This window comes from Hypanus sabinus, unplaced genomic scaffold (assembly GCF_030144855.1).
Source record: "Hypanus sabinus isolate sHypSab1 unplaced genomic scaffold, sHypSab1.hap1 scaffold_259, whole genome shotgun sequence".
Lineage (NCBI taxonomy): Eukaryota > Metazoa > Chordata > Chondrichthyes > Myliobatiformes > Dasyatidae > Hypanus > Hypanus sabinus.
Genome location: NW_026780717.1, coordinates 540,438 through 566,946, shown reverse-complemented (window position 1 = coordinate 566,946; position 26,509 = coordinate 540,438). Strand labels below are relative to the sequence as shown.

The 26,509-nt window shown below is 45.7% G+C and overlaps 1 protein-coding gene across 1 annotated transcript; it reads right to left on the bottom strand.

Moving 5' to 3' along the window:
* Window positions 1-7,580: 7,580 nt before the first annotated feature.
* LOC132388042 (zinc finger protein 721-like) lies at window positions 7,581-26,068 on the bottom strand. Its single transcript, XM_059960390.1, has 3 exons — window positions 24,637-26,068; window positions 23,356-23,506; window positions 7,581-12,716 (listed from the first exon to the last, which is right to left on the bottom strand). Exon 3 carries the CDS (start codon window positions 12,308-12,310, stop codon window positions 8,318-8,320), a length of 3,993 nt encoding a protein of 1,330 aa, XP_059816373.1. The 5' UTR covers window positions 12,311-12,716; window positions 23,356-23,506; window positions 24,637-26,068; the 3' UTR covers window positions 7,581-8,317.
* Window positions 26,069-26,509: the final 441 nt, after the last annotated feature.

The following is a 26,509-nucleotide window of genomic DNA, read 5'->3' as shown; positions in this document are numbered from 1 at the left end:
GAAAAGTCCTCTCCTCATCCACCCTTTCTGGACCTTTCCACATTCGGTGGGTTTCAGTGAGATTCAAGATTCAGGATGAGGTTTATTATCACCGGCATTTGGCGTGAAATTTGTTGACAGCAGCAGCAGTTCAATGCAATGCATATTCTGGCATAGATAATAATAAACTAATTAAAACAATAATCAACAAGTAAATCAATTATGTGTGATGAATAGATTATTAAAATGTGTAAATACAGAAATACTGTATATTGAAGCGTGCCCAAAGCTTTCAAAATCCATTCAGGAATCAGATGGCAGAGGGGAAGAAGCTTTTCCTGAATCACTGAGTGTGCGCCTTCAGGCTTCTGTATCTCCTACCTGATGGTAACAGTGAGGAAAGGTCCTGTCCTGGGTGCTGAAGGTCCTTTATAATGGACGCTGCCTTTCTGTGATACCGCTTCCTGAAGATGTCCTGGATACTTTGTAGTCTCGTACCCAAGATGGAGGTGACGAGATTTACAGCCTTCTGCAGCTTCTGAACACCCTCCACCCACATTTACTAAACATAAGTCAGTGCAGGAGTACAGGCCCAAAGCTGGGAAACGCTTCTCGTGCTTAACCCCTTCATTCCCGGAATCATCTTCTTGAAGATCCTCTGGACTCTCTCCAATGACAACGCACATTTTCTAAGATAGAAGTCCCACATGCTCTAACTAACGGAATGTTAGCCTTCATTGGTAGAGGGATTGAATTCAAGAGCAGGGAGGTAATGCTGCCCCTATACAGGGTACAGGTGAGGCCGCACCTGGAGTACTGTGTGCAGCTCTGGTCTCCATACTCGAGGAAGGATAGACAGTACTGGCTTTGGAGGCAATGCAGAGAAGGTGAACCAGTTTGATTCCAGGGATGAGGGGGTTAACCTATGAGGAGGGATTGAGTCGCCTGGGACTTTTCTCTCTGGGGTTCAGAATAATGAGAGGGAATCATAGAAATACCCAGAATTTTGAAAGGGATAGATAAGATAGAAGTAGGAAAGTTGTTTCCATTGGTAGATGAGACTAGAACTCGGGGACATTGCCTCAAGATTCAGGAGAGAAGAGTTAGGACGGAGATGAGGAGAAACTGTTCTTCCTAGAGAGTGGTGAATCTGTGGAATTCTCTGTCCAGGGATGCAGTTGAGGCTTCCTCACGAAGTATATTTAAGATAGAATTAGAGAGGTTTTTGCAGAGTAAGGGAATTAAGGGCTATAGGGAAAAGGCAGGGAGATGGAGCTGAGTTCAGCCATGATTTTATTGAATGGCGCGGCAGGCTCAATAGGCCAATGGCCGACTCCTGCTCCCATTTCTTATGTTCTGACGTGCGGCCTGAGTAGTGTCTTATAAAGTAACAGCATTATCTCCTTGCTAATATATTCTACTTCACTTTAAATAAAGCCAGCATTGCAGTTGCCTTCGTTACCACAGACTCAACCCGTAAATTAATCTTCTGGGAGTTTTGCCCAAGGTCCTGGTGGCGTAGTGACGTCAGCGCCGGACTTCGGTAATGGAGGTCCCCGGGTTCGAATACAGTCGGGCCTCTCCCTTGTATGCTTTCCATCCGTGCCGGATTGAGTGTTGAGCTCGCAATTCGACCTCACAAAATAAAGATACTGCGAAATGTCTGTGTGAGTAGTAGCGCCCCACACAACCTTCCGATCCGCGCCTTGTAAGGCATGGAAATGCCCGACGCTGCCCTGAGTCAGTCCTGAGTCGACGACGTCATCATCATCATCATCATTATCATCATCACATTTCCTTCTGTACTTCTGTGGCTTGAACCTTCACCCCAATCAGATAACAGTTCACTATTGTTCCTTTTGCCGAAATGCACTATCGTACTTTTCCCAATATTGTATTCCATCTGCCACTTTCTTCAAACTTGTGTCCTGCTGCAATCGCATTACTTCCTCAGCACTACCATCGCCTCCACCTATCTTTGTATCATCCGCAAACCTTGTCACATAGCCATTAGTTCCATTATCCAAGTCATTGACAAACAATGTGAAAAGTAGCGGTCCGAATACTGACCCCTGAAGACCACTAATCACTGCTGGCCAACCAGAAAAGGCCCCTTTTATTCCCACTCGCTGCCTCTTGGCTGTCAGCCATTCCTCTATCCATGCCAGTATTGCTTCTGACTTTTATCCTGTTAAGCAGTTTCATGTGTGACACCTTATCGGAAGCTTTCTGAAAATCCAAGTAAATGATATCCACTGCCTCTCGTTTGTCCATCCTGCTTATGACTTCCTCGAAGATCTGTAACAGACTTGTCAGGCAAGATTTCCCTGTACAGAACTTATGCTGGCTTTGACATTATATCATTAGTCTCCTAGTACACCAAAACCTCAACTGTTATCATGACTCCACACTTTCCCAGCCACTGAGGTTAGGCTAACTGGACTATAATTTGCTTTACTTTGCCTTCCTCCCTTCTCAAAGAGTGGATTGGCATTTGCAATCTTCCTGTCCTCCGGGACCATGCCAGAATCAAGTGATTCTTGACGTGTCATGACCAATGCATCTGTTATCTCTCCAGCAACCTCTCTCAGGTCTCTGGGATGTAGTCCATCTGGTCCAGGTGACTTATCCACCTCAAGAAACTGTGTTTGCCTCAAACGTTTTCCTTTATAATAGCAATGGCACTCACTCCTGTTCCCTGACACTCATGGATCTCTGGCACACTGGTGGTATCTTCCACAGACAAGACGGATGCAAAGTACCTATCAAGTTAGTCTACCATCTCTTCCCCATTTGTACCCCATGAACATCATTTTCCAGTGGTCCAATATCAACTCTCGCCTCCCTTTCGTATATTTTATAACTGGTTTATATTATTGTATAGTTTGCTGTCATATTTCACCTTATAGCTTTTGTTTTAAATTTTCCTGTTGTTGGATATTAAAAGCTACCCAATATCCAACCTACTATTCACTTTTAATACCTTATATGCTTTTATACAGTCCTTAACTTCCTTTGTCAGCCACGATAGCCTAGCCCCGCTGTTTGAGAACTACGTCTGTGGGACATATCTATCCTGTACATTATGAACTATTCCCAGAAACGTCAGCCATTTCTGCTCTGACGTCATCTCCACCAGCATCCTCCGATCCACCTGGGGAATCACCTCTCTCACGCCTCTGTAATTCACTTTCATTCCATTACGATACTACACATGTGACCTGTGCTTCTCCCTCACAAATTGCAGCAGGAATTCAATCATATTATGATCACTGCCTTCTAATGGTTCCTTTACATTAACCTGCCTAATAAGATCTGGGTTATTACACAACACCCAATGTAAGATAGCAGTTCCCCGAGTAGGCTCAACCATCAGCTGCTCTAAAAAGCCATTTCGTTTGCATTCAATACATCCCCTCTTTTGCGATCTCACGCCAATCTGACTTTCCCAATCCTCCTGCAGAGTGAAGTCACCCACTACAGTTGTGTCATTAAATTTATTACATAAATACCAAACATTCAGCAGTACCTGGGGCAGAAGTGAGGATACATGCTTTTACCAAGGAGAGGAGGTGTTTTTGAAGCTGAAAGGCCTGAAGGTAGATAAGACACCGCAGAGTTCAGAAAGAGGTAGCTGAAGAGATTGTGAAGGCATTGGAGTCATAAAACACTAAAACACAGGAAAATGCCATTCGGCCAGTCCAGTCCATGCTAAAGCATTAATCTCCCGAGCTCCAACAACTTCCACCTGGACCATCGCCCTCCATATGCTTCTCATCCGGTGACCTAAGCAAACTTCTCTTAAAGATTTCAATCGTCCCTGCCACTTGCTCTGGCAGCTCGGGGCACACTCTCCCCGCCTCTGAATGAAGAAGTTCCCCCGTAGATTCCTCTTCAAGTGATGAGTAATGATCTATCACAAATCACTAGATTTTAGAACGGTTCTGGTAGATCAGAAATTTGCAAATGTCACTCCACTCTTTAAGAAGAGAGGGGGCACAAGAAAGAAAATTATTGGACAGTTAGTGGTCAGGAAGATGTTAGAGTGTACTAAGAGTGTGTTTTTTGGGTACTGTAATTGGGGAAACATGATGAAGTAGGCCAAAGTCAGCCGGATTTCTTCAAGGAAATCTTGACTGACAAATCTCTTGGAATACTTTGCGGAAATAACAGGCAGGATAGATAAAGCAGAGGCAGTGTGTGTTTGCTTGGATTTTCAGATGATCTTCAACAAGGTACCCATGCAAGGCTGATTGAAAAAGTAAGGAAGCATGGGATCCAAGGACACATTGCTTTGTGCATCCAGAGCTGCCTTGCTCACAGAAGACAAAGAGTGGTTTTAGACTGGTCATATTCTGCATGGAGGTCGGTGACCAGTGGTCTGCCTCAGGGATCGGTTCTGGGACCCCTACCCTTCGTGACTTTTATAAATGACCTGGATAAGGATGTGGAGGTACGGGTTAGTAAATTTGCTGATGACACAAAGGTTGGGTTAGGTTGCAGGGGGATATTGATAGTCTGCAAACCTGGGCTGAGAAGTGGCAAACGGAGTTCAACCCAAAGAAGTGTGATGTGGTTCATTTTCTTCTGTCAAATATTATAGAATATAGTATTAATGGTAAGCCTCTTGGCAGTGTGGAGGAACAGAGGGATCTTGGGGACGGAGTCCATAGGACACTCAAAGCTGCTATGTAGGTTGACTCTGTGGTTAAGAAGCCATACTGTGCATTGGCCTTAATCAACCTCAGGCTTGAGTTTAAAAGCCGAGATGTAATGTTGCAGCTATATAGGACTTTGGTCAGACCCCACTTGGAGTACTGTGCTCAGTTCTGGTCGCCAAACTACAGGAAGGATGTGGAAGCCATAGAAAGGGTGCTGAGGAGATTTACGAGGATGGTGTCTGGATAGGAGAGCATGTCTTTTGAGAATAGGTTGAGTGAACTCAGTCTTTTCTCCTTGGAGTGATGGAGGATGAGCGGTGACCTGATAGAGTTGTTCAAGAAAATGAGAGACATTGATCGTATGGATAGTTAGAGGCTTTTTCCCAGGGCTGAAATTGCGAGCACGAGGGCATAGTTTGAAGATGCTTGGAAGTAGGTACAGAGGAGATGTCAGGGGTAAGTTTTTTACACAGAGAGTGGTAAGTGTTTGGAATGGGCTGCCGGCAATCGTGGTAGAGGCGGACACGATAGGGTCTTTTTAGAAGCTCCTGGATAGGTACACGGAGCTTAGAAAAACAGAGAACTGTAGGTAACCCTTGGCATTTCTAGAGCAAGGACATGTTCGGCATCGCTTTGTGAGCCAAAGGGCCTGTAACGTGCCGCAGGTTTTCTATGTTTCTAAGGTGCTGCACGTGAGGCTGCTTAACAGGATCACAGCTCATGGAATTACAGGGAAGAAACTTGTACTGACAAGGGAGAAAGAGTCAGAATAATGTGGGCAATTCTGATTTGCTGTCGGTAACTAATGATGTTCTGTAGGGGTCAGTATTGAGACCGCATCATTTCATGTTAAATGTGAATGAGATGGATGACGGAATTGATACCTTGGTGACGAACATTGCAGTTGATACAAAGATAGGTACGGGACAGGTAGTTTAGAGCAAAGCGGGAGTCTGCAGAAGGACCTCGATAGGTCTGGAGAATGCCAGCAAAGTAGCAGTTGAAATACAGTGTATGGAACTCATGTACATTTGGTATAAGTAATTGGCGTAGCAAAAAAAAATGGGAGAAACTTGAAAAAAATTAGATGTGCATAAGTGCTTGTGAGTCCTTGAGCAAGAGGCCCTAAAGATTTGCTTGTAGATTGAGTTGATTAAGGATGACAACTGCAATGTTAACTATATAAGAGCAAGGATGCGATACAATAGCTTTATAACGCATTGGGCAGATCACTGTTGGTGCATTATGAGCAGATTCCGAACTGTACTTACGTCTTATTATCTGAGCAAAAGATGTGCTCGTATTTGAGTGGGTCCGGAGAAGTTTCAAAGAATGATTCCAGGAAGACCAAGATTGGATGACCAGGATGAGGAAGTACGTGGGAAGGGATTCACTGTCATCCAACCTACAGAAATTTATCAATATCCACTGCTGCTGATTTCCACACACAAATAAATCTAAAGGGATATGCCCAATCAAATAGCTAATTAATCGATCAATAGCCCCCAAAACAACACGGCCCAGCTGGACACATAAAAGTTGACTTTACATCTCACAACAGTGGATTCAGTAATGAAACCCGTGATTAATGTTGTTGTCCCTCTGAAATCATAAGAAACGCACAATAAGGTGCATTTAAATATGAGCGCATCCCCACAGGTGACGTCGCACAGACCCCCCCTCGCGCCTGACGTCACGCATGGGCTTCCCACACCGGGATCTGCCCTTACGTGCACAGCGGCTTACGTCATCCATGCGCTGGTGAGCTCGGGCTTTATCAGTTTAATAGCTGGGCTAATAGTCACGTGACCAGCCCTCCCCCACCGCTGTCAACAAAGGATTCAGGGGCTGCACTATTCCCATTGGTGCAAAGCGATGTCAATCACCTGTTACCACCAGTCGCAGAGGTGGACAAGTCCAGAGGGTGTTAACCCGCTGAGTTCGCCTCCCGCTCCGGCCTCAAACTCCACATCACAGCGGAGTAAATGTCCGTTTTTTGATTTATTTCCATTTCCCTCCAAGGGAAGTTGGGGCGTTTGTGAAGCGTCTCCTGCAGCCGGAGTCTGATATGTCGCCGAGAGGTGGAGACCGCTCGGCCCGTCGGTTTGATGCCAGTTCCCTGGGGAGGGAGAGGAGGGATTTTATTGAAAGGAAAAAGATGGTGTGAGAGGGAGCGGACAAGATGTTTGTCCCGGTGGAAATCTGTGGAAATGTCTGAGCCCACGGTGGTGGCGAGCAAAGGGATTCACATAGGGGAGGAAACACCGACAGACGGGTGACCTGCAAGTGGGGCCAATGACGGGGGTAGGAGGTGAGTCATTGGGGCAACACGGGGCTGCGGAAGATGGACATTTTTTGCACAGAGGATTAAAAAAGTGATTGGAGAGTATTTGTATTAGAGAGTGCAATGAAGTTTCAACAGACTGATCCCTGAAATGGTTGGGTCATCAAATAAAGAAAGATCAAATGTGATAACCCTTTCATTTAGAGAATCGAGGACTGAGAGGTGAACACATTGCAATGCAAATTATTACCGGTTGAAACAGGGATCCCAGTCTCTGAAAAAGGGGGTGGATGCCTATATTTTATAATAAAACCCCTATTGGTTTACCTGTACCTCCTCTCTCAGTTTTATGCTTGCCCTGGTACTTCACACCCCCTTACCTGCTTAAGATTCAGCCCATTAGCAACAGTCAGCAATTCATTCTTTTTGGCTTTTCCTAATGCCTTAGGGGTTGGCGCTTCCAGAAATTTATAATTGTCCATTGCTGCTGATTTCCACACACAAATAAATCAAAAGGGATTTCCTCAATCAAATCGATAATTCATCGATCAATAGCCCCCAAATTTGTTCATATCCCAGACGCAGGCCCCAAATTTGTTATGAACCATAATGCTTTAGAAACAAGCCAGCAGCAATAGACTACACCTGGAGTCTGGTTTTGATGTTAAATCTGTCTTTATTAGAATCTTCTTGTAAAATTGCAACTTAAACAAGATAAACAGAAGTTAACAGTGTTACGTTTATAAATGTGTGTAAATATAACTCCCGAACTATTGAGCTCGGGGGAAACAAGGCTTACAGTCTTGAGATGGTAAGTATTAAAGTTCAGTTCAACTACAGAATAGGCGATGAGAGAGAGAGACTTATAATCCAGGGTAAATGGCGAGAGAAGTCAAATATGTAGAATTGCACAGGTTCCATGGTGGTAAAACGAGAGAACAGTTGCTGGAGATTTTATCCGTCATCGTTCCAAATCCACATACAAATTATCATCGAAAGTGACTTGTCACAAGCGGTATCGTCTTCGTGAACTACCACACCACAGCCAGGCAAGGGTTAACACATAAGTGGTCTCCACAGGATGCGCCAAATCCGATCCACTCTTAAGGATCAAATGAGGTGACAACCACACATTCGATGTACGGTGAATCAATAATTAACCCATCCTTATGGGCATAGGAAAGTTCCAAACAGTGACCCTTGGCCACTAGTTCCCTGGTTTCGATCCTTCCATTTTTCCTCCTTTGTCTCCATCTGACTCTGAGTGTCTGTGTCCTCGGTTAAAATTAAACAAGCTGCGAGCAATGAAAACAAGCTGCAAGTCAGACTGAATCGGCATCCTAATCTCTCTCTCTCTTAAAATAACAGTCCACAGCAAACGAAACCCAGGGATTCATAACAACGGCCAGTCGCCACTGTGAACTGACTGGTGTGCCAGTAGTTGTGATGACTGAGTGAATCCTATCCCACAGTCTGAGCAGGTGAACGGCTTCTCCCCAGTGTGAAATCGCTGATGACTCTGTAGGTTGGATAACTGTGTGAATCCCTTCCCACAGACTGAGCAGGTGAAAGGCTTCTCCCCAGTGTGAACTCGCTGATGACTCTGTAGGGTGGATGAACGAGTGAATCCCTTCCCACATACTGTGCAGGTGAATGGCTTCTCCCCAGTGTGAACTCGCTGGTGACTCAGTAGGGTGGATGACTGAGTGAATCCCTTCCCGCATTCTGAGCAGATGAATGGCTTCTCCCCAGTGTGAACTCGCTGATGATTCTGTAGGTGGGATGACCGAGTGAATCCCTTTCCACAGACTGAGCAGGTGAATGGCTTCTCCCCAGTGTGAATTCGCTGATGATTCTGTAGATTGGATGACTGAGTGAATCCCTTCCCACAGTCTGAGCAGGTGAATGGCTTCTCCCCAGTATGAACTCGCTGATGACTCAGTAATCTGGATGACTCAGAGAATCCCTTCCCACAGACTGAGCAGGTGTATGGCTTCTCCCCAGTATGAACTGACTGGTGTGCCAGTAGTTGGGATGACCGAGTGAAACTCTTCCCACAGTCTGAGCAGGTGAATGGCTTCTCCCCAGTGTGAACTCGCTGATGACTCTGTAGGCTGGATAACTGAGTGAATCCCTTCATACAGACTGAGCAGGTGAACGGCTTCTCCCCAGTGTGAACTCGCTGATGACTCTGTAGGATGGATGACCGAGTGAATCCCTTCCCACAGACTGAGCAGGTGAATGGCTTCTCCCCAGTGTGAAATCGCTGATGACTCTGCAGGCTGGATAACTGAGTGAATCCCTTCCCACAGACTGAGCAGGTAAATGGCTTCTCCCCAGTGTGAACTCGCTGATGACTCCGTAGGATGGATGACTGAGTGAATCCCTTCCCACAGACTGAGCAGGTGAATGGTCTCTCCCCACTGTGAACTCGCTGGTGTCTCTGTAGGGTGGATGAGTGAGAGAATCCCTTCCCACAGACTGAGCAAGTGAATGGCCTCTCCCCAGTGTGAACACGCTGATGACTCAGTAGGGTGGATGACTGAGTGAATCTTTTCCCACATTCTGAGCAGGTGAACGGCCACTCCCCAGTGTGAACTCGCTGATGATTCTGTAGTTGGGATGACTGAGTGAATCCCTTCCCACAGACTGTGCAGGTGAATGCCTGCCCCCTGGTGTGAACACGCTGGTGTGCCATTAGGTCAGATGACTGAGTGAATCCCTTCCCACAGACTGAGCAGGTGAATGGTCTCTCCCCACTGTGAACTCGCTGGTGTCTCTGTAGGGTGGATGAGTGAGAGAATCCCTTCCCACAGACTGAGCAAGTGAATGGCCTCTCCCCAGTGTGAACACGCTGATGACTCAGTAGGGTGGATGACTGAGTGAATCCCTTCCCACAGACTGAGCAGGTGAATGGCTTCTCCCCAGTGTGAATTCGCTGATGATTCTGTAGATTGGATGACTGAGTGAATCCCTTCCCACAGTCTGAGCAGGTGAATGGCTTCTCCCCAGTATGAACTCGCTGATGACTCAGTAATCTGGATGACTCAGAGAATCCCTTCCCACAGACTGAGCAGGTGTATGGCTTCTCCCCAGTATGAACTGACTGGTGTGCCAGTAGTTGGGATGACCGAGTGAAACTCTTCCCACAGTCTGAGCAGGTGAACGGCTTCTCCCCAGTGTGAACTCGCTGATGACTCTGTAGGCTGGATAACTGAGTGAATCCCTTCATACAGACTGAGCAGGTGAACGGCTTCTCCCCAGTGTGAACTCGCTGATGACTCTGTAGGGTGGATGAACGAGTGAATCCCTTCCCACATACTGTGCAGGTGAATGGCTTCTCCCCAGTGTGAACTCGCTGGTGACTCAGTAGGGTGGATGACTGAGTGAATCCCTTCCCGCATTCTGAGCAGATGAATGGCTTCTCCCCAGTGTGAACTCGCTGATGATTCTGTAGGTGGGATGACCGAGTGAATCCCTTTCCACAGACTGAGCAGGTGAATGGCTTCTCCCCAGTGTGAATTCGCTGATGATTCTGTAGATTGGATGACTGAGTGAATCCCTTCCCACAGTCTGAGCAGGTGAATGGCTTCTCCCCAGTATGAACTCGCTGATGACTCAGTAATCTGGATGACTCAGAGAATCCCTTCCCACAGACTGAGCAGGTGTATGGCTTCTCCCCAGTATGAACTGACTGGTGTGCCAGTAGTTGGGATGACCGAGTGAAACTCTTCCCACAGTCTGAGCAGGTGAATGGCTTCTCCCCAGTGTGAACTCGCTGATGACTCTGTAGGCTGGATAACTGAGTGAATCCCTTCATACAGACTGAGCAGGTGAACGGCTTCTCCCCAGTGTGAACTCGCTGATGACTCTGTAGGATGGATGACCGAGTGAATCCCTTCCCACAGACTGAGCAGGTGAATGGCTTCTCCCCAGTGTGAAATCGCTGATGACTCTGCAGGCTGGATAACTGAGTGAATCCCTTCCCACAGACTGAGCAGGTAAATGGCTTCTCCCCAGTGTGAACTCGCTGATGACTCCGTAGGATGGATGACTGAGTGAATCCCTTCCCACAGACTGAGCAGGTGAATGGTCTCTCCCCACTGTGAACTCGCTGGTGTCTCTGTAGGGTGGATGAGTGAGAGAATCCCTTCCCACAGACTGAGCAAGTGAATGGCCTCTCCCCAGTGTGAACACGCTGATGACTCAGTAGGGTGGATGACTGAGTGAATCTTTTCCCACATTCTGAGCAGGTGAACGGCCACTCCCCAGTGTGAACTCGCTGATGATTCTGTAGTTGGGATGACTGAGTGAATCCCTTCCCACAGACTGTGCAGGTGAATGCCTGCCCCCTGGTGTGAACACGCTGGTGTGCCATTAGGTCAGATGACTGAGTGAATCCCTTCCCACAGACTGAGCAGGTGAATGGTCTCTCCCCACTGTGAACTCGCTGGTGTCTCTGTAGGGTGGATGAGTGAGAGAATCCCTTCCCACAGACTGAGCAAGTGAATGGCCTCTCCCCAGTGTGAACACGCTGATGACTCAGTAGGGTGGATGACTGAGTGAATCCCTTCCCACAGACTGAGCAGGTGAATGGCTTCTCCCCAGTGTGAATTCGCTGATGATTCTGTAGATTGGATGACTGAGTGAATCCCTTCCCACAGTCTGAGCAGGTGAATGGCTTCTCCCCAGTATGAACTCGCTGATGACTCAGTAATCTGGATGACTCAGAGAATCCCTTCCCACAGACTGAGCAGGTGTATGGCTTCTCCCCAGTATGAACTGACTGGTGTGCCAGTAGTTGGGATGACCGAGTGAAACTCTTCCCACAGTCTGAGCAGGTGAATGGCTTCTCCCCAGTGTGAACTCGCTGATGACTCTGTAGGCTGGATAACTGAGTGAATCCCTTCATACAGACTGAGCAGGTGAACGGCTTCTCCCCAGTGTGAACTCGCTGATGACTCTGTAGGTTGGATGACTGAGTGAATCCCTTCCCACAGACTGAGCAGGTGAATGGCCACTCACCATTATGAACTGACTGATGTGCCAGTAGTTGGGATGACTGAGTGAATCCTATCCCACATTCTGAACAGGTGAACGGCTTCTCCCCAGTGTGAACTCGCTGATGATTCTGTAGGTTGGATGACTGAGAGAATCCCTTCCCACAGACTGAGCAGGTGAACGGCTTCTCCCCAGTGTGAACTCGCTGATGACTCTGTAGGTGGGATGACTGAGTGAATCCCTTCCCACAGACTGAGCAGGTGAATGGCTTCTCCCCAGTGTGAACACGCTGATGTCTCTGTAGGTTGGATGATGCAGTGAATCCTTTCCCACAGACTGTGCAGGTGAATGCCTGCCCCCTGGTGTGAACACGCTGGTGTGCCATTAGGTCAGATGACTGAAAGAATCCCTTCCCCGAAATTCAGCAGATGACCAGCTCTGCCCAGTGTCATCTGACTGGTCTGTCCGCAGGTGGGATGCCCGATAGAATCCTTTCTCACACACAGAATAGATGAATGGCCTTGCCCAGTGTGAACTTGCTGATGTACCTTCAGTTGAAATGACCAAGTGAATCGATTCCCACTGTCTGTGCGGGTGAACGGCCTCTCTCCTGTGTAAAATGCCCGGCTTGCTAGTTGGTCAGATGACCAAGAGAATCCCTCCCCACAGTCTGAGCAGGAAGGATGGCCGATTGAATCCCTTGCTCCACTTCTTAAATATCCAGACAGAGACAAGAAAATTGTTGTGCCGTGTTTGAGGTTCCTGGAGACATATTCCTTCCAGTTTTTAACCTGTAAAAGATTTACAAAATCCATCAATGAGTGTAGGACAACATTTCAGATGCGATTACTTGAATTGCCAAGATTTGATTTGGTATCACACTGTTACAGTGAGGTTAAACCCAAGTTGGAAGATAAATCATCTCCTGACTGGGCAGAGTGCTGGTATCTGGAATGACCATCAATTCCCATATGCGTTTCAAGTTCCAACTCCTTAAAGTGCAGGGTTACAAGCTGCAGCTGGATGCATTTCTTGTAAGTGAGGGCATCAGGGACACTACAGGTCTCCCCATCTTCCCTCTAATTTGTAATAACAAGTGTGTACATAAATCTTGCACTGTGCATTTTTTTTTACCCAGTGAAAAGATGTGCACGGTGAGTTTTATGTAGAGAGGTATTCATTTTCACAGCTAGAAAATCACAGTCAATAGGAACTTTGATCTCCTCTGGGTTCAATCCACACTCTCACACAACCTATGTAGTAGGCCTGTAATGGGTAATGAAGGATTTTCTCACCAAAGTTTTTGCATATTGTCCATATTTTGTTTGCTTGCTAAGTTATGCTTTAACAAGTCAGATTTCCAAATATCATTCCACTTCTTCCCACTTGCAAATTCTCCAGCAACTTTTGCAACACCAGAATACACACAAGTATCACCAGTTTCTGTATTCTACATAAATATTTCCCCTGAACCCTCCCCACCCCAATGAATGACAGTGGTGAACTCAGTTTCTATATTCCCCTGAAGCCTTCCCCAATTCTCCAGCAATGTTTGCATTGCCACAATACACACATCAGACAAAGACTGACAGTGGTGAAACTCAGTGATTGCAATGCCAATGAATACGAAGGGAAGGGCAGTAGTCTTTTTGTCTCACTGGAGTCTGGCACATTTGTGATGTGAAAGCTACTTGCTGCCCAGGGCAAAGGTGCTTGATATCATTCAGTACCCAGAGAGAATGGGACAATACATGCTCTCACCGGTAGAAAAGTCCAGAACCAGAGGAGGTAGAACAAGCAATAGACACAAAATGCTGGAGGAACTCAGCAGGGCAGGCAGCAGCTATGGAAAAGAGTACTAATGCTGAATTCCTCTAGCATTTTGTGCATGTTGCTTGGATTTCCAGCATCTTCAGATTTTCTCTTATTAGTGATTGGAGGTAGAACAAAGGAGATTTTCTCAACTGGTGATGTAAAAGATTTTGTTCCCTTTCTCTGAGTTCCTAATCCTTGCCTTTATTATAGCTGGAGCTCAGCTCTGTCTGAAAGATCGATCGGTTTCCATTCACTCAGCAGCCGGAAGCTCCCCGGGGCCCGTGTACGGATTGTGGTGCTGAGAGACAGGGACAAGAGCAGGATTGTTGGCCACGGTGTCCAGATTTCACAGGAATTGTCACGAAGTTGGTGTTTAAGATAAAAACACGGAGAATCGCTATTACCTGCACCTGACATTTTCAAACCCTTCTGTGTACTGCGCATTTCATCAGCGCTTCAGCATCGGCGAAATTCTTAACGCATGGCCCTATGGGTAATCACGGTGCCATTAAACATTTCTGCAAGCACCGGTTCAATGTCCATGCCTCTTTTTTTTTTATAGAGTGTATAGAAAAATCTGCAGCTGTTTTAACGCAGAAAGTGGCTCCCATAAACAATATACTCAATATCAACGTGTATATAACGCCAAAGTAAAATGCAGATATAAAACACAGGAGATTCTGCAGTTGCTGGAAATACAGAGACGCACACACACAAAAAGCTGGAGGAACTCTGCAATTCAGAGAGCAACAAAGCAGCGGAGTACATAGTCTAGGCATGCGGAAGGGGCTCTTACTAAACATTGTCTTTTTAATTCCTCTCCACATTTGCTGCCCAAAATTATCCACCTTTTTTTCCGGTCAACCAGTTTCCAAATGTTTCTGACCTTTCTTTTGTAGCCATATCCTGCTGGTCTAATTCCTCCTCCTCCTCCTGGTAAACTCTAGAACCCATCGCTCTCTGGAGCCCCAAAGCGCTGACTCAGGCTGGCAACTTTTTGGTTTTTGACTCTGCACCATCGAAGATTCACTTGCTAGTCTGCTGTCAGACTTTAGAGGTGCATTGTGTTACGAGACCGCAGGTTCGCTTACTGTGAGTGTCACTTTAGGTGCCTGAGTGAGGCGGGACTGTGACATTAGACACAAGGAGAGAGAGAGAGAGAGAGAGAGAGAGAGAGAGAGAGAGAGAGAGAACGTCAAAACCACAGTGAGCTCATCGTCTTATTCAACCTGGAGAAAATCATGCAAGTGTATAAGATGATGAGAGCCATTGGTCGTGTGGATAGCCAGAGGCTTTTTCCCCAGGGCTGAAACAGCTAACACGAGGGGGAATAGGTTTAAGCTGAAAAACTTAAAACATGTTGTAGTTCATCCATGCAATCTTTAAATGCTTGCCATTGCATATGAATGTTGTGGAACCAACTAGAGAGCAGGCCATTCTACATTGGGTATTGAGCAAAAAGGAAGAGTTAGTTAGCAATCTTGTCGTGCGAGGCCCCTTGGGTAAGAGTGACCATTATATGGTGAAATTCTTCATTAAGATGGAGAGTGACATAGTTAATTCAGAAACAAAGGTTCTGAACTTAAAGAAAGGTAACTTTGAAGGTATAAGATGTGAATTAGCTAAGATAGACTGGCAAATGATACTTAAAGGGTTGACGGTGAATATGCAATGGCAAGCATTTAAAGATTGCATGGATGAACTACAACAATTCTTCATCCCAGTTTGGCAAAAGAATAAGCCAGGGAAGGTAGTGCACCTGTGGCTGACAAGGGAAATTAAGGATAGTATCAAGTCCAAAGAAGAAACAGATAAATTAGCAAAAAAAAAGCGGCACACCTGAGGACTGGGAGAAATTCAGAGACCAGTAGAGGAGGACAAAGGGCTTAATTAGGAAAGGGAAAAAATATTATGAGAGAAAGCCGGCAGGGAACATAAAAACTGACTGTAACAGCTTTTACAGATATGTGAAAAGAAAAAGATTGGTCAAGACAAATGTAAGGACCTTTACAATCAGAAACAGGTGAATTGATCATAGGGAACAAAGACATGGCACACCAATTGAATAACTACTTTGGTTCTGTCTTCACTAAGGAGGACATAAATAATCTTCCGGAAATTATAGGGGACCGAGGTTCTAGTGAGATGGAGGAACTGAGGGAAATACATGTTAGTAGGGCAGTGGTGTTAGGTAAATTGAAGGGATTAAAGGCAGATAAATCCCCAGGGCCAGATGGTCTGCATCCCAGAGTAGCCCAAGAAATAGTGGATGCATTAGTGATAATTTTTCAAAACTCCTTAGATTCTGGATTAGTTCCTGAGGATTGGAGGGTGGCTAATGTAACCCCACTTTTTAAAAAAGGAGGGAGAGAAAAACCGGGGAATTATAGACCGGTTAGTCTGATGTCGGTGGTGGGGAGAATGCTAGAGTTGGTTATCAAAGATGTGATAACAGCACATTTGGAAAAAGGTGAAATCATCGGACAAATTCAGCATGGATTTGTGAAAGGAAAGTCATGTCTGACGAACCTTATAGAATTTTTTGAAGATGTAACTAATAAGAGTCGATAGGGGAGAGCCAGTAGATGTGGTATATTTAGATTTTCAAAAGGCTTTTTACAAGGTCTCACACAGGAGATTAGTGTGTACACTTAAAGCACACGGTATTGGGGGTATGGTATTGATGTGGATAGAGAATTGTCTGGCTGACAGGAAGAAAAGAGTGGGAGTAAACTGGACCTTTTCAGAATGGCAGGCAGTGACTAGTGGGGTACCGCAAGGCTCAGTGCTGGGACTCCAGTTGTTTACAATATATATATTAATTATGTAGATGAGGGAATTAAATGCAGCATCTCCAAGTTTGCGGATGACACGAAGCTGGGCAGCGGTGTTAGCTGTGAGGAGGATGCTAAGAGGATGCAGGGTGACTTTAATAAGTTAGGTGAGTGGGCAAATTCTTGGCAGATGCAATTTAATGTGGATAAATATGAGGTAATCTATTTTGGTTGCAAGAACAGGAAAACAGATTATTATCTGAACGGTGGCCGTTTAGGAAAAGGGGAGGTGCAACGAGACCTGGGTGTCATTGTACACCAGTCATTGAAGGGAGGCATGCAGGTACAGCAGGCGGTGAAAAAGGCGAAAGGTATGCTGGCATTCATAGCAAAAGGATTTGAGTACAGGAGCAGGGAGGTTCTACTGCAGTTGTACAAGGCCTTGGTGAGACCGCACCTAGAGTATTGTGTGCAGTTTTAGTCCCCTAATCAAAAGGTTCACCAGATTGATTCCTGGGATGACAGGACTTTCATATGAAGGAAGACTGGTTGGACTAGGCTTATACTCACTGGAATTTAGAAGATTGATGGGGAATCTTATTGAAACATATAAAATTCTAAAGGGATTGGACAGGCTAGATGCAGGAAGATTGTTTCCGATGTTGGGGGAGTCCAGAACGAAGGGTCACAGTTTAAGGATAAAGGGGAAGACTTTTAGGACCCAGAAGAGGAAAAACGTCTTCACACAAAGAGTGGAGAATCTGTGGAATTCTCTGCCACAGGAAACAGTTGAGGCCAGTTCATTGGCTATATTTAAGAGGGAGTTAGATATGGCTAAAGGGATCGAGGTTATGGAGAGAAAGCAGGTACAGGGTTCTGAGTTGGATGATCAGCCATGATCATACTGAATGGCGGTGCAGGCACGAACAGCCGAATGGCCTACTCCTGCACCTATTTTCTATGTTTCTATCCACTGTCAACCCTTTAAATATCATTTGCCAGTCTGTCTTAGCTACTTCAAGTCTCACATCTTCAAAGTTGCCCGTTGTTAATTTCAGAACATTTGGTTCTGAATTAACTATGTCACTCTCCATCTTAATGAAGAATTCCACCATATTATGGTCACTCTTACACAAGGAGCATCGCATGACAAGATTGCTAATTAACCCTTCCTCATTGCTCAATACCCAGTCTAGAATGACCTGCTCTCTAGTTGGTTCCTCGACGTGTTGGTTCAGAAAACCATCCAGCACACATTCTAAGAAATCCTCTTCCTCAGCACCCTTACCAATTTGGTTCACCCAATCTATATGTAGATTGAAGTCACCCATTATAACTGCTGTTCCTTTTTTGCACGCATTTCTAATTTCCTGTTTAATGCCATCCCCAACTTCACTACTACTGTTAGGTGGCCTGTACACAAATCCCACCAGCGTTTTATGCCCCTTAGTGTTACGCAGCTCTACCCATATCGATTCCACATCCTCCAGGCTAATTTCCTTCTTTTCTATTGTGTTAATCTCTTCTCTAACCAGCAACGCTACCCCACCTCCTTTTCTTTCCTGTCTATCCCTCCTGAATATTGAATATCCCTGGATGTTGAGCTCCTATCCTCGGTCTCCCTGGAGCCATGTCTCTGTGATTCCAACTATATCATATTCATTAATAACTATCTGCACATTCAATTCCTTCACCTTATTACAAATGCTCCTTGCATTGACACACAAAGCGTTCAGGCTTGTTTCTACCACACTCTTAGCCCTTATACAATTATGTTGAGAAGTGGCCCTTTTTGATTTTTGCCCTGGATTTGACTGCCTGCCATGTTTACTTTTCACCTTACTACTTTTTGCTTCTACTGTCGTTCTTCACCCCTCTGTCTCTCTGCACTGCCATCCCATCCCCCTGCCACATTAGTTTAAATCCTCCTGAACAGCAGTAGCAAACGCTCCCCCTCGGAATAGGAAGACGGACAGCCCTCTGTGATTCCTGTGTATGCTCCCTGGAAGCCTCAAGAAATGATAATGATCATGAATCAGGCCACAGATAGAAAAGAAAAAAACAGCGCAGTTTGCTCAGTGTGTCCACGGTACCATACAAATGTTTAATGCGACTCCTCAAGATTTAACTGCTGCATGATTCTCTCAGCTGATGAGAGGCAAAAAGGGAAGGCAGAATTGAGATACAGGAGTTACAGCTATCAGGAGTTCCAGGTGAAAACCATAATGAGAATGAACAGACTGACCAGATTATTCAAGCCTTGGAAAGGGCTCTCCAACAACCTGTAAACATCACTAAAGTACTTGAATGCAATCCTAAGCCTGGGGAATCGGGACCAGACTATTGGGAGTGACTTGTGTCCTGCTACGGCACCTTTGCAGGAGACCAAGCCTTTAATGATGGGAATCTTTCCCCCGAGTTCAATGCCCTACTGCTCCAATGCCTACCAACTGAGTTAGCCAACATGATTAAAACAAATAATATGGATTGGCCTGACAATGACCAAAATCGAATGCCATGAGCTTTGACATATCATTAGGACCCAAATTTCGAATCCCGATCAACCCCGAAGGGAACTAATATTAAAGGTGAATATGCTCAGCGGGAAGGACGCGAGCGGGCTATATCTGAGGAACAGAAATGGGAACAAAAACCTACCAAGTGACAGGTGGGGACAACAACCCTTTTAGAAGTTGACAAGAAGATCCTTCCAACCATGACTGCCAACCCTCAGGAAGAGCCCAATGTAATATTGCAAGTTGCTGGAAATCCAGTTCCATTTATGATTGATATGAGGGCAACCACAACCACTCTCGATCAGGAAATAGTATCGGAAAAGGGATTCCAGCTATCAGACGCTACAATCACTCTGTCAGTGTTCGAAGGCACAGAACGTATTTATTCACGTACCCAGCCACTGCAGGTGGAATTCCAGGGGAACCAGTGTGAGGTTTCATTTACTGTCACCACCAGACGGGGGTGTAATCTCGTAGGGAGAGACTTGCTCTGTCCGTTGGAAGTTGAGATTCTATGCATGGACAAGGATATCATGCTGGAACTGCTAACAACTGATAGCTTCCTCTGACCACCCAGTGGTGGGCACTTTATCTGGACTCCAGTACATTTGAACCCCTTCTTCCAGTGGCCGACTCTCATGTGACTCTGTGCTATGACCCTACGTGGTGCTCAACTGAGGAAAGCCAATATTATGCACCCCGAGGGACAGAAATTCCCAGTCACGGTGATTGGAGAGGTTAAAGGAAGAGACTGCATTGCATTTCTGGCCGAGGTTCCAGATTTCTTTTGGTGACAGACAGGACTGGAGGTTCCCAATACCACCTTCAGGGTCTGACCTGGGTTCAAGCCAATGAGCCGAGTGCTCCTGGCCTACACCATGACGAAACAGGCCTCCAGCACCAAGGGAGACTGGCAAGACTTGGCCGTGGGCCAACTCCGATACTAGAAGGAGTCTGAGGTGAAGACTGGACATCTGGTAAGACATTCTTTTAATAGTGACTGAACCCAAGATGTTGTACCCCATCTCTGGGCAATTTCAGTCCATGAAGTCCGCCCTCCTGTCTGGATCACAGTGAAAGAAGGACAGACTCTCCCAACCATTCTGCAATACCCCCTCTAGCCCGTCCGGATCACTGGGAAAGAAGGACAGACTCTCCCATCCATTCTACAATACCCCCTCTAGCCCGTCTGGATCACTGGGAAAGAAGGACAGACTCTCCCATCCATTCTGCAATACCCCCTCTAGCCCGTCCGGATCACTGGGAAAGAAGGACAGACTCTCCCATCCTTTCTGCAATGCCCCCTCTAGCCCGTCCGGATCACTGGGAAAGAAGGACAGACTCTCCCATCCATTCTGCAATACCCCCTCTAGCCTGAGGCAACGTTTTATGAGGATGGAAGCTCTTTTGTGGATCCAGCAGGGAAACGATGCGATAGTGACGGACAGTGAAGTAACTGAACAGGCCTCTTTTGAAGCAGCTGTCTCCGCCCAGAAGGCTGAGCTGTTTGCTCTGACTCGTGCCTGTATCCCAGCAACAGACAGAAGTGGGAACGTTCACACAGACTCCCATTATGCATTTGGAATTGCACATGACTACGGGGCTCTCTAGGAACATGGGGATTCTTGACTTCCTCTGGCCACCCCATTAGTAATGACAACTTACTCACTGTTCTGCAGCTACCTCGAGTTTTGTTCTTCTCAGGGGGACGCCTCTGAGGAGGAGTGAAAACTGTGGTCCCATATGGGGTGCAAGAAAGTCCCCGGCCTAAGTTTTTGGATCACCTAGTGGGACAGGTTTGTGTTCCAACACAATTTTTACCAATACAATTTTTGACACACCTGGGAAAGGAGGGAATGGTTGGTAACCTGTACCCTGCACATCGGGTACGACTCCCTTGACAGGTGGATCTTTTTCATGTCTACAAGTTGATTTTATTGAATTGCCTAGAGTACATTGCTATAGATACTGCTTAGTTATTATAGATGTGTTTAATAGATGGATTGAAGCTATTCCAACTACCATTAATACTGCTGTGACTGTTGTGAAGGTATTATTATGGGAAATAATTCCCAGGTACAAGCCAGAGATGCTGAGTTCAACAATGGCCCACACTTTATGGTGAAAGTAAATGAAGGAGTATGTAACAAACTAGCTATCAAGCAACAATTCCACTGTGTACACCACCCACGGGCCGCTGGCAGTGTGGAAAGAGCCAATGGCACTCTGAAGAGTAAACTGGCCAGACTAACAGTGGAGACTGGACTCACTTGGTTGAAGGTCCGACCATTAGCCCGATTCCACATGAGGGTTACCCCACAGAGGAAAACAGGGTTGTCACCAGCTGAAATCATTTCTGGACGGCCCATGAGTACACCCTGGGAACAAAGTCTCAGGATTAAAGCCAAAGTGTATAAGAATAAAGAACCTTGGTTCTCGATGGATATTGGAACTCTGATAAAGAAGAGAGAGATGTATGACATGTGTAAGAATCAGGGAGCAAAGAAGGTACTTGAGGGGTATAAAAAGTGCAAAAAAATACTTAAGGAAGAAATCAGGAGGACTGAAAGAAGACATGAGGTGGCGTTGGCAGTCAAGGTGAAGGATAGTAAGAGCTTCCACAGATATATTAATAGCAAAAGGATAGTTAAGGGATAAAATTGGTCATCTTGAAGATCAGAGTGGTTGGCTATGCATGGAACCAAAAGAAATTGGGGAGTTGTTAAATGTTTTTTTTGTGTCTGAATTTACTAAGGAAACTGGCATGGAGTCAATGGAATAAGGCAAACAAGTATTGAGGTCATGGAACCTATACAGATAGAAGAGGAGGAGGTGCTTGCTACCTTGAGGTGAGTAGATAAATCTCCAGGACCTGACAGGGTATTCCCTCGGACCTTGAAGGAGACTAGTGTTGAAATTGCAGAGGCCCTGGCAGATATATTTAAATGTCGTTATCTACGGGTGAGGTGCCAGAGATTTGGAGGATAGCTCATGTTGTTCCGTTGTTTAAAGCAGGCTCTAAAAGTAATCCAGGAAATCATAGGCTTGAAAGTTTGATGTAGGTCATGGGTAAGTTATTGGAAGGAGTACGAAGAGATAGGATCGACAATTATTTAGATAGACAGGGACTTATTAGGGAGAGTCAACACGGCTTTGTGCACGGTAGGTCATGTTTAACAAATATATTAGAGATTTTCGAGGCGGTTACAAGGAAAGTGGATGAAGGCAAGGCAGTGGATGTTGTCTGTATGGACTTCAGTAAGGCCTTTGACAAGGTCCCGCATGGGAGGTTAGTTAGGAACATTCAGTCACTAGGTATACATGGTGAGGTAGTAAATTTGAATGGGAATTGAGAAAGGGAGAAGTCAGAGAGTGGTCGTGGAGGATTGCTATTCTTGAGTGGAGGCCTGTGACAGGTGGTGTGCCACAGGGATCAGTGCTGGGTCCATTGTTATTTGTCATCTATATCAATGATCTGGATAATAATTTGGTAAATTGGATCAGCAAATTTGTTGATGATACAAAGATTGGAGCTGTAGTGCACCGTGAGGAAGATTTTCAAAGCTTGCAGAGGGATCTGGACCAGCTGGAAAAATGGCAGATGGAGTTTAATACAGACAAGTGTGAGGTATTGCACTTTGGAAGGTCAAACCAATATAGAACATACAAGGTAAAAGGTAGGGCACTGAGGAGTGCACTAGAACAGAGGGATCTAGGAATACTGATAGAAAATTCCCTAAAAGTGGCATCACATGTAGATAGGGCAGTAATGAGATGGTACATTGGCCTTTATAAATCAAAGTACTGAGTATAAGAGTTGGAATGTAATGGTGTGGTTGTATATTGCAATAGTGAGGGGGAATTTGGAGTATTGTGTGCAGTTTTGGTCAACGAATTACAGGAAGGATATTAATAAGGTTGAAAGAGTGCAGAGAAGGTTTACAAGGGTGTTGCCAGGACTTGAGAAACTGAGTTACAGAGAAAGGTTGAATAGGGTAGGACTTTATTCCCTGGAGTGTAGGAGAATGAGGGGTGATTTGATAGAGGTGTATAAAATTATGATGGGTACAGATAGAGTGAATGCAAGCAGTCTTTTTCCACTGAGGCTAAGGGAGAAAAAAAACCAGAGGACATGGGTTAAGGGAGAAGGGCGAAAAATTTAAAGGGAATATTGGAGGTGGGGGCTTCTTCACAACTGTGTCTGACTGGTACTGGCATAACTGGTTCTTCTGGGCACATTCTGTCTCACTCCCAACTATTTTGTACCTTCCTTTGTACAGGTATGTAATGCCTAAAGGACCAGTGTTTGAGTAAATGAGACTCACCAAACTTTCTCCTGACTGAATCACTGGAATCTCCGAGTCATATGGGTCCTCTCCAGTCAGTGCTCTCAATCCTCGGGCTGGTTCACATGTTGCTGTTCCCTCGTCTTCAGTCATGCGTTTTCTTCCAATAAATCTCTCACCGCAGTTTTAACTTTAACATGAAAGATAATGAAGCACGTTAACAATGAAAAGGAGGACCAAACATTTCTGCTTAATGTTACTAGGAAGAAAACTCACTGAAATTTAAACGTTGAAGGCAAATATAATGATCTCAGTGAACAATCTTTTATTGTCCCTCACATGACACAGACGATACGGGATAAGAAGGAGCCATCATTCAGTCACGGTAAGATATAAGACACAGGAACAGAATTAGGTGATTCAATCCATCTGGTCTGCCCACCATTCAACCACGACTGATTTTTATTCCAACACCATATTCCTGTCTTCCTCCTGTAACACTGAAGCTACTCAGCAATCATCAGTATATTAATCTTCACAAATATACCCAAATGGCAGCCTCAAACAAATTCTGCGGCAACAAATTCCAGATATCAGACATCTCTTGGCCAAAAAATTTTTCTCATCTCAGTTTTAAAGGGAAGCAAGTTTATTCTGAGACTGTGCTGTCAGATCACAGACTCCCTGTCTAATGGAAACATCCTCTTCATGTCCAGGCTATTCAGCATTTGGTAGGCTTATTTAACCATACATCCCTCCACCGTCCCTCTGAACTCCATCGAGCACAGGTCCAGAACCATCAAATGCTCCTCGCACATAAAGCCGATCATTCCTGAGATTATTCATGTGAACCTCATTAGCAACAACTGTACTGAACACATTTCCAGCAATAACAGACAAAATGGTACCAGATAATTGACAGGGAAAAGTTGTGCTTTCTTTACTGTTATACTATCACTCCATTTCCAGGTTAAAACTGGTCCATTTCAGGAAATTTGTATTACAGATCCTAGGATACAGATCTTGTCTTGCCTATACTGGAGTGACCGCCGTCGCTGGGCTATAAACGTGCAGGAGTAATGTGTGGCTAAGTGCCTTGCTCAGGAACACACCACGCTGCGTGGTGCTGAAGCTCGAACCATTCATCCCCTTGACATCCCAGTCCATCGCTAAAGCAGGCAGTGAAATCAAAGATCCCCACAACCTGGGACGTTCACCTTTCACACCCACCCCAGTCCGGGAGAAGACACAACAGCCAAAAAGCCCCACGACAAAAGCGAGGAGCCCCAGGAAGCGAGGCGAGATCAGGGAAGTTAATACCTGAACACAGTCAGTGGCCAAAATCAACCACGTGATCTGGCGTCACAAAGCGGAGGCGGGGCGAATCTGCGGCACAAGACACAAGTGACCTGTCTGCGAGTCTTCCATTTCAATTCTGCTGAAACAGACAGCCTGGGCTCCTGGTTTGGATCGTTCAATGCAGATTAAGTTAAGTCGACACATTTCTGACGAGCCCAGATAGCTGGAAAATAGATGATTAACTGGCCCTCAGTTCCGGGCTCACGGCCAACATCAGATCTCCCCGCTCGGGATCGGTCTCAATACCGAAGTATTGAAGTGATATCTTCGGCCCGCAGAGAGTGATCTCGAAGGAAGAGTCGAAAGTCTTTCCCGAACACACGGCCGACCCACTTCAGCTCTGAGCGGAGAGGATAACACCGTCCACCCGGAGACTGTGAACATGCGCGAAGAGATTGTTACATCATCGGGAGGCGGGGCCACGCAGATGCTGCGGTTAAATGGGAGGGGCAAATGGGATTACTCGTCAGGATTGGTGACACCTCCCCCCTCCCCCCAAGGCAGAGACTCCAGCTACTCATTAGTCAGTGGAAAGAAGCAAACTTGCCGCTCACATCTCCTCTCACCTTAAATGTATTAGACATTTCAACCCCCAGGAAAAATATATCGTCTGTCCACTCTATCTATTCCTCTCGTAATCTTATAAACGTCCATCCAGTCTCACCCCAGCCTGCGCCGCTCTGGAGAAAACAACACAAGTTTGTCCAGCCTCTCGTTATAGCTCCTGCTCTCTAATCCAGGCAGTGTCCTGGTAAACCTCTTCTGTGCCCTGTCCAAAGCCCCGACATCCTTTCGAGAATGGGGGCGACCAGAACTGTATGAAACACTCCAGATGTGGTCTAACTAGTTTTATAAAACTGTGTTACGAGCTGCAACGTTTTAGAAACGAACCAGCAGCAATAGAGTTCACACTGGAGTCTGGTTTTGATGTTAAAATCACTCTCTTTATTAGTATCTATTTATAATATAGTAACAACGAAATAAAGGAAAGTTAACAGTGTTAAGTGTATATGTGTGTAAATGTATTTCCCAGACTATCGAGTCTGAGGGAACAAAGCTTAGAGTCTTTAAATGGTAAAGTAGGAAAATTCAGTAATCTACGGAATAAATGATGGGAGAGAGATGCTTGTAATCCATGGTGAAACGTAAAGAAAAGGCCGTTACTTCAAAATAACCGTCGACGAAGTTCTTATCCGTTGAATCCGTCCACAGACGAGTTATCAGCGAAAGTGACCTGACAGAGGAATACCGTCTTCCCGGGGTTACCACACAACATACCCAGGCAAGGGTTAACACAAGATATTCCAAAACCCACTCCTATGGATTATACGAAGTGACAGCCACACACATTCGTTGTGCTTCCGTGTACCGTGTACCGTGGGCCGAGGAGACTCTCAACCCTCAGCTGCGAATAACTGAAGCGATCAGCTTTTGCAGTCTCTCTCTCTCTCTCTCTCTCTCTCTCTCTCTCTCTCTCTCTCTTTAGACTGGCCGACTGCCTGTCTGCAGTTCGCTCTCTCTCCCTCTCTTCTGGTTCAGTCCACACTCAGCGCTATCAGCCTGTGACTGACGTCATAGTCCCGCCTCCTCACGCCGGCGCTCTTAAAGAAACAGTCACAGTACGACCGCAGGCTCGTAACAGCCGCAACACAACCTCCCGACTTTTGAACTCAATGCTTCAACTAATAAAGACAACCACGCCATTTGCCTTCTTAACCACTGGATCAATCTGTTTCAGTCTCTTTCAGGGAGCAATGAACTTGGAGTCTACGATCCCTCTGATCATCGACACTGTTCAGGGTTTTGCATTTAACGGTGTACTGTCTCATACATT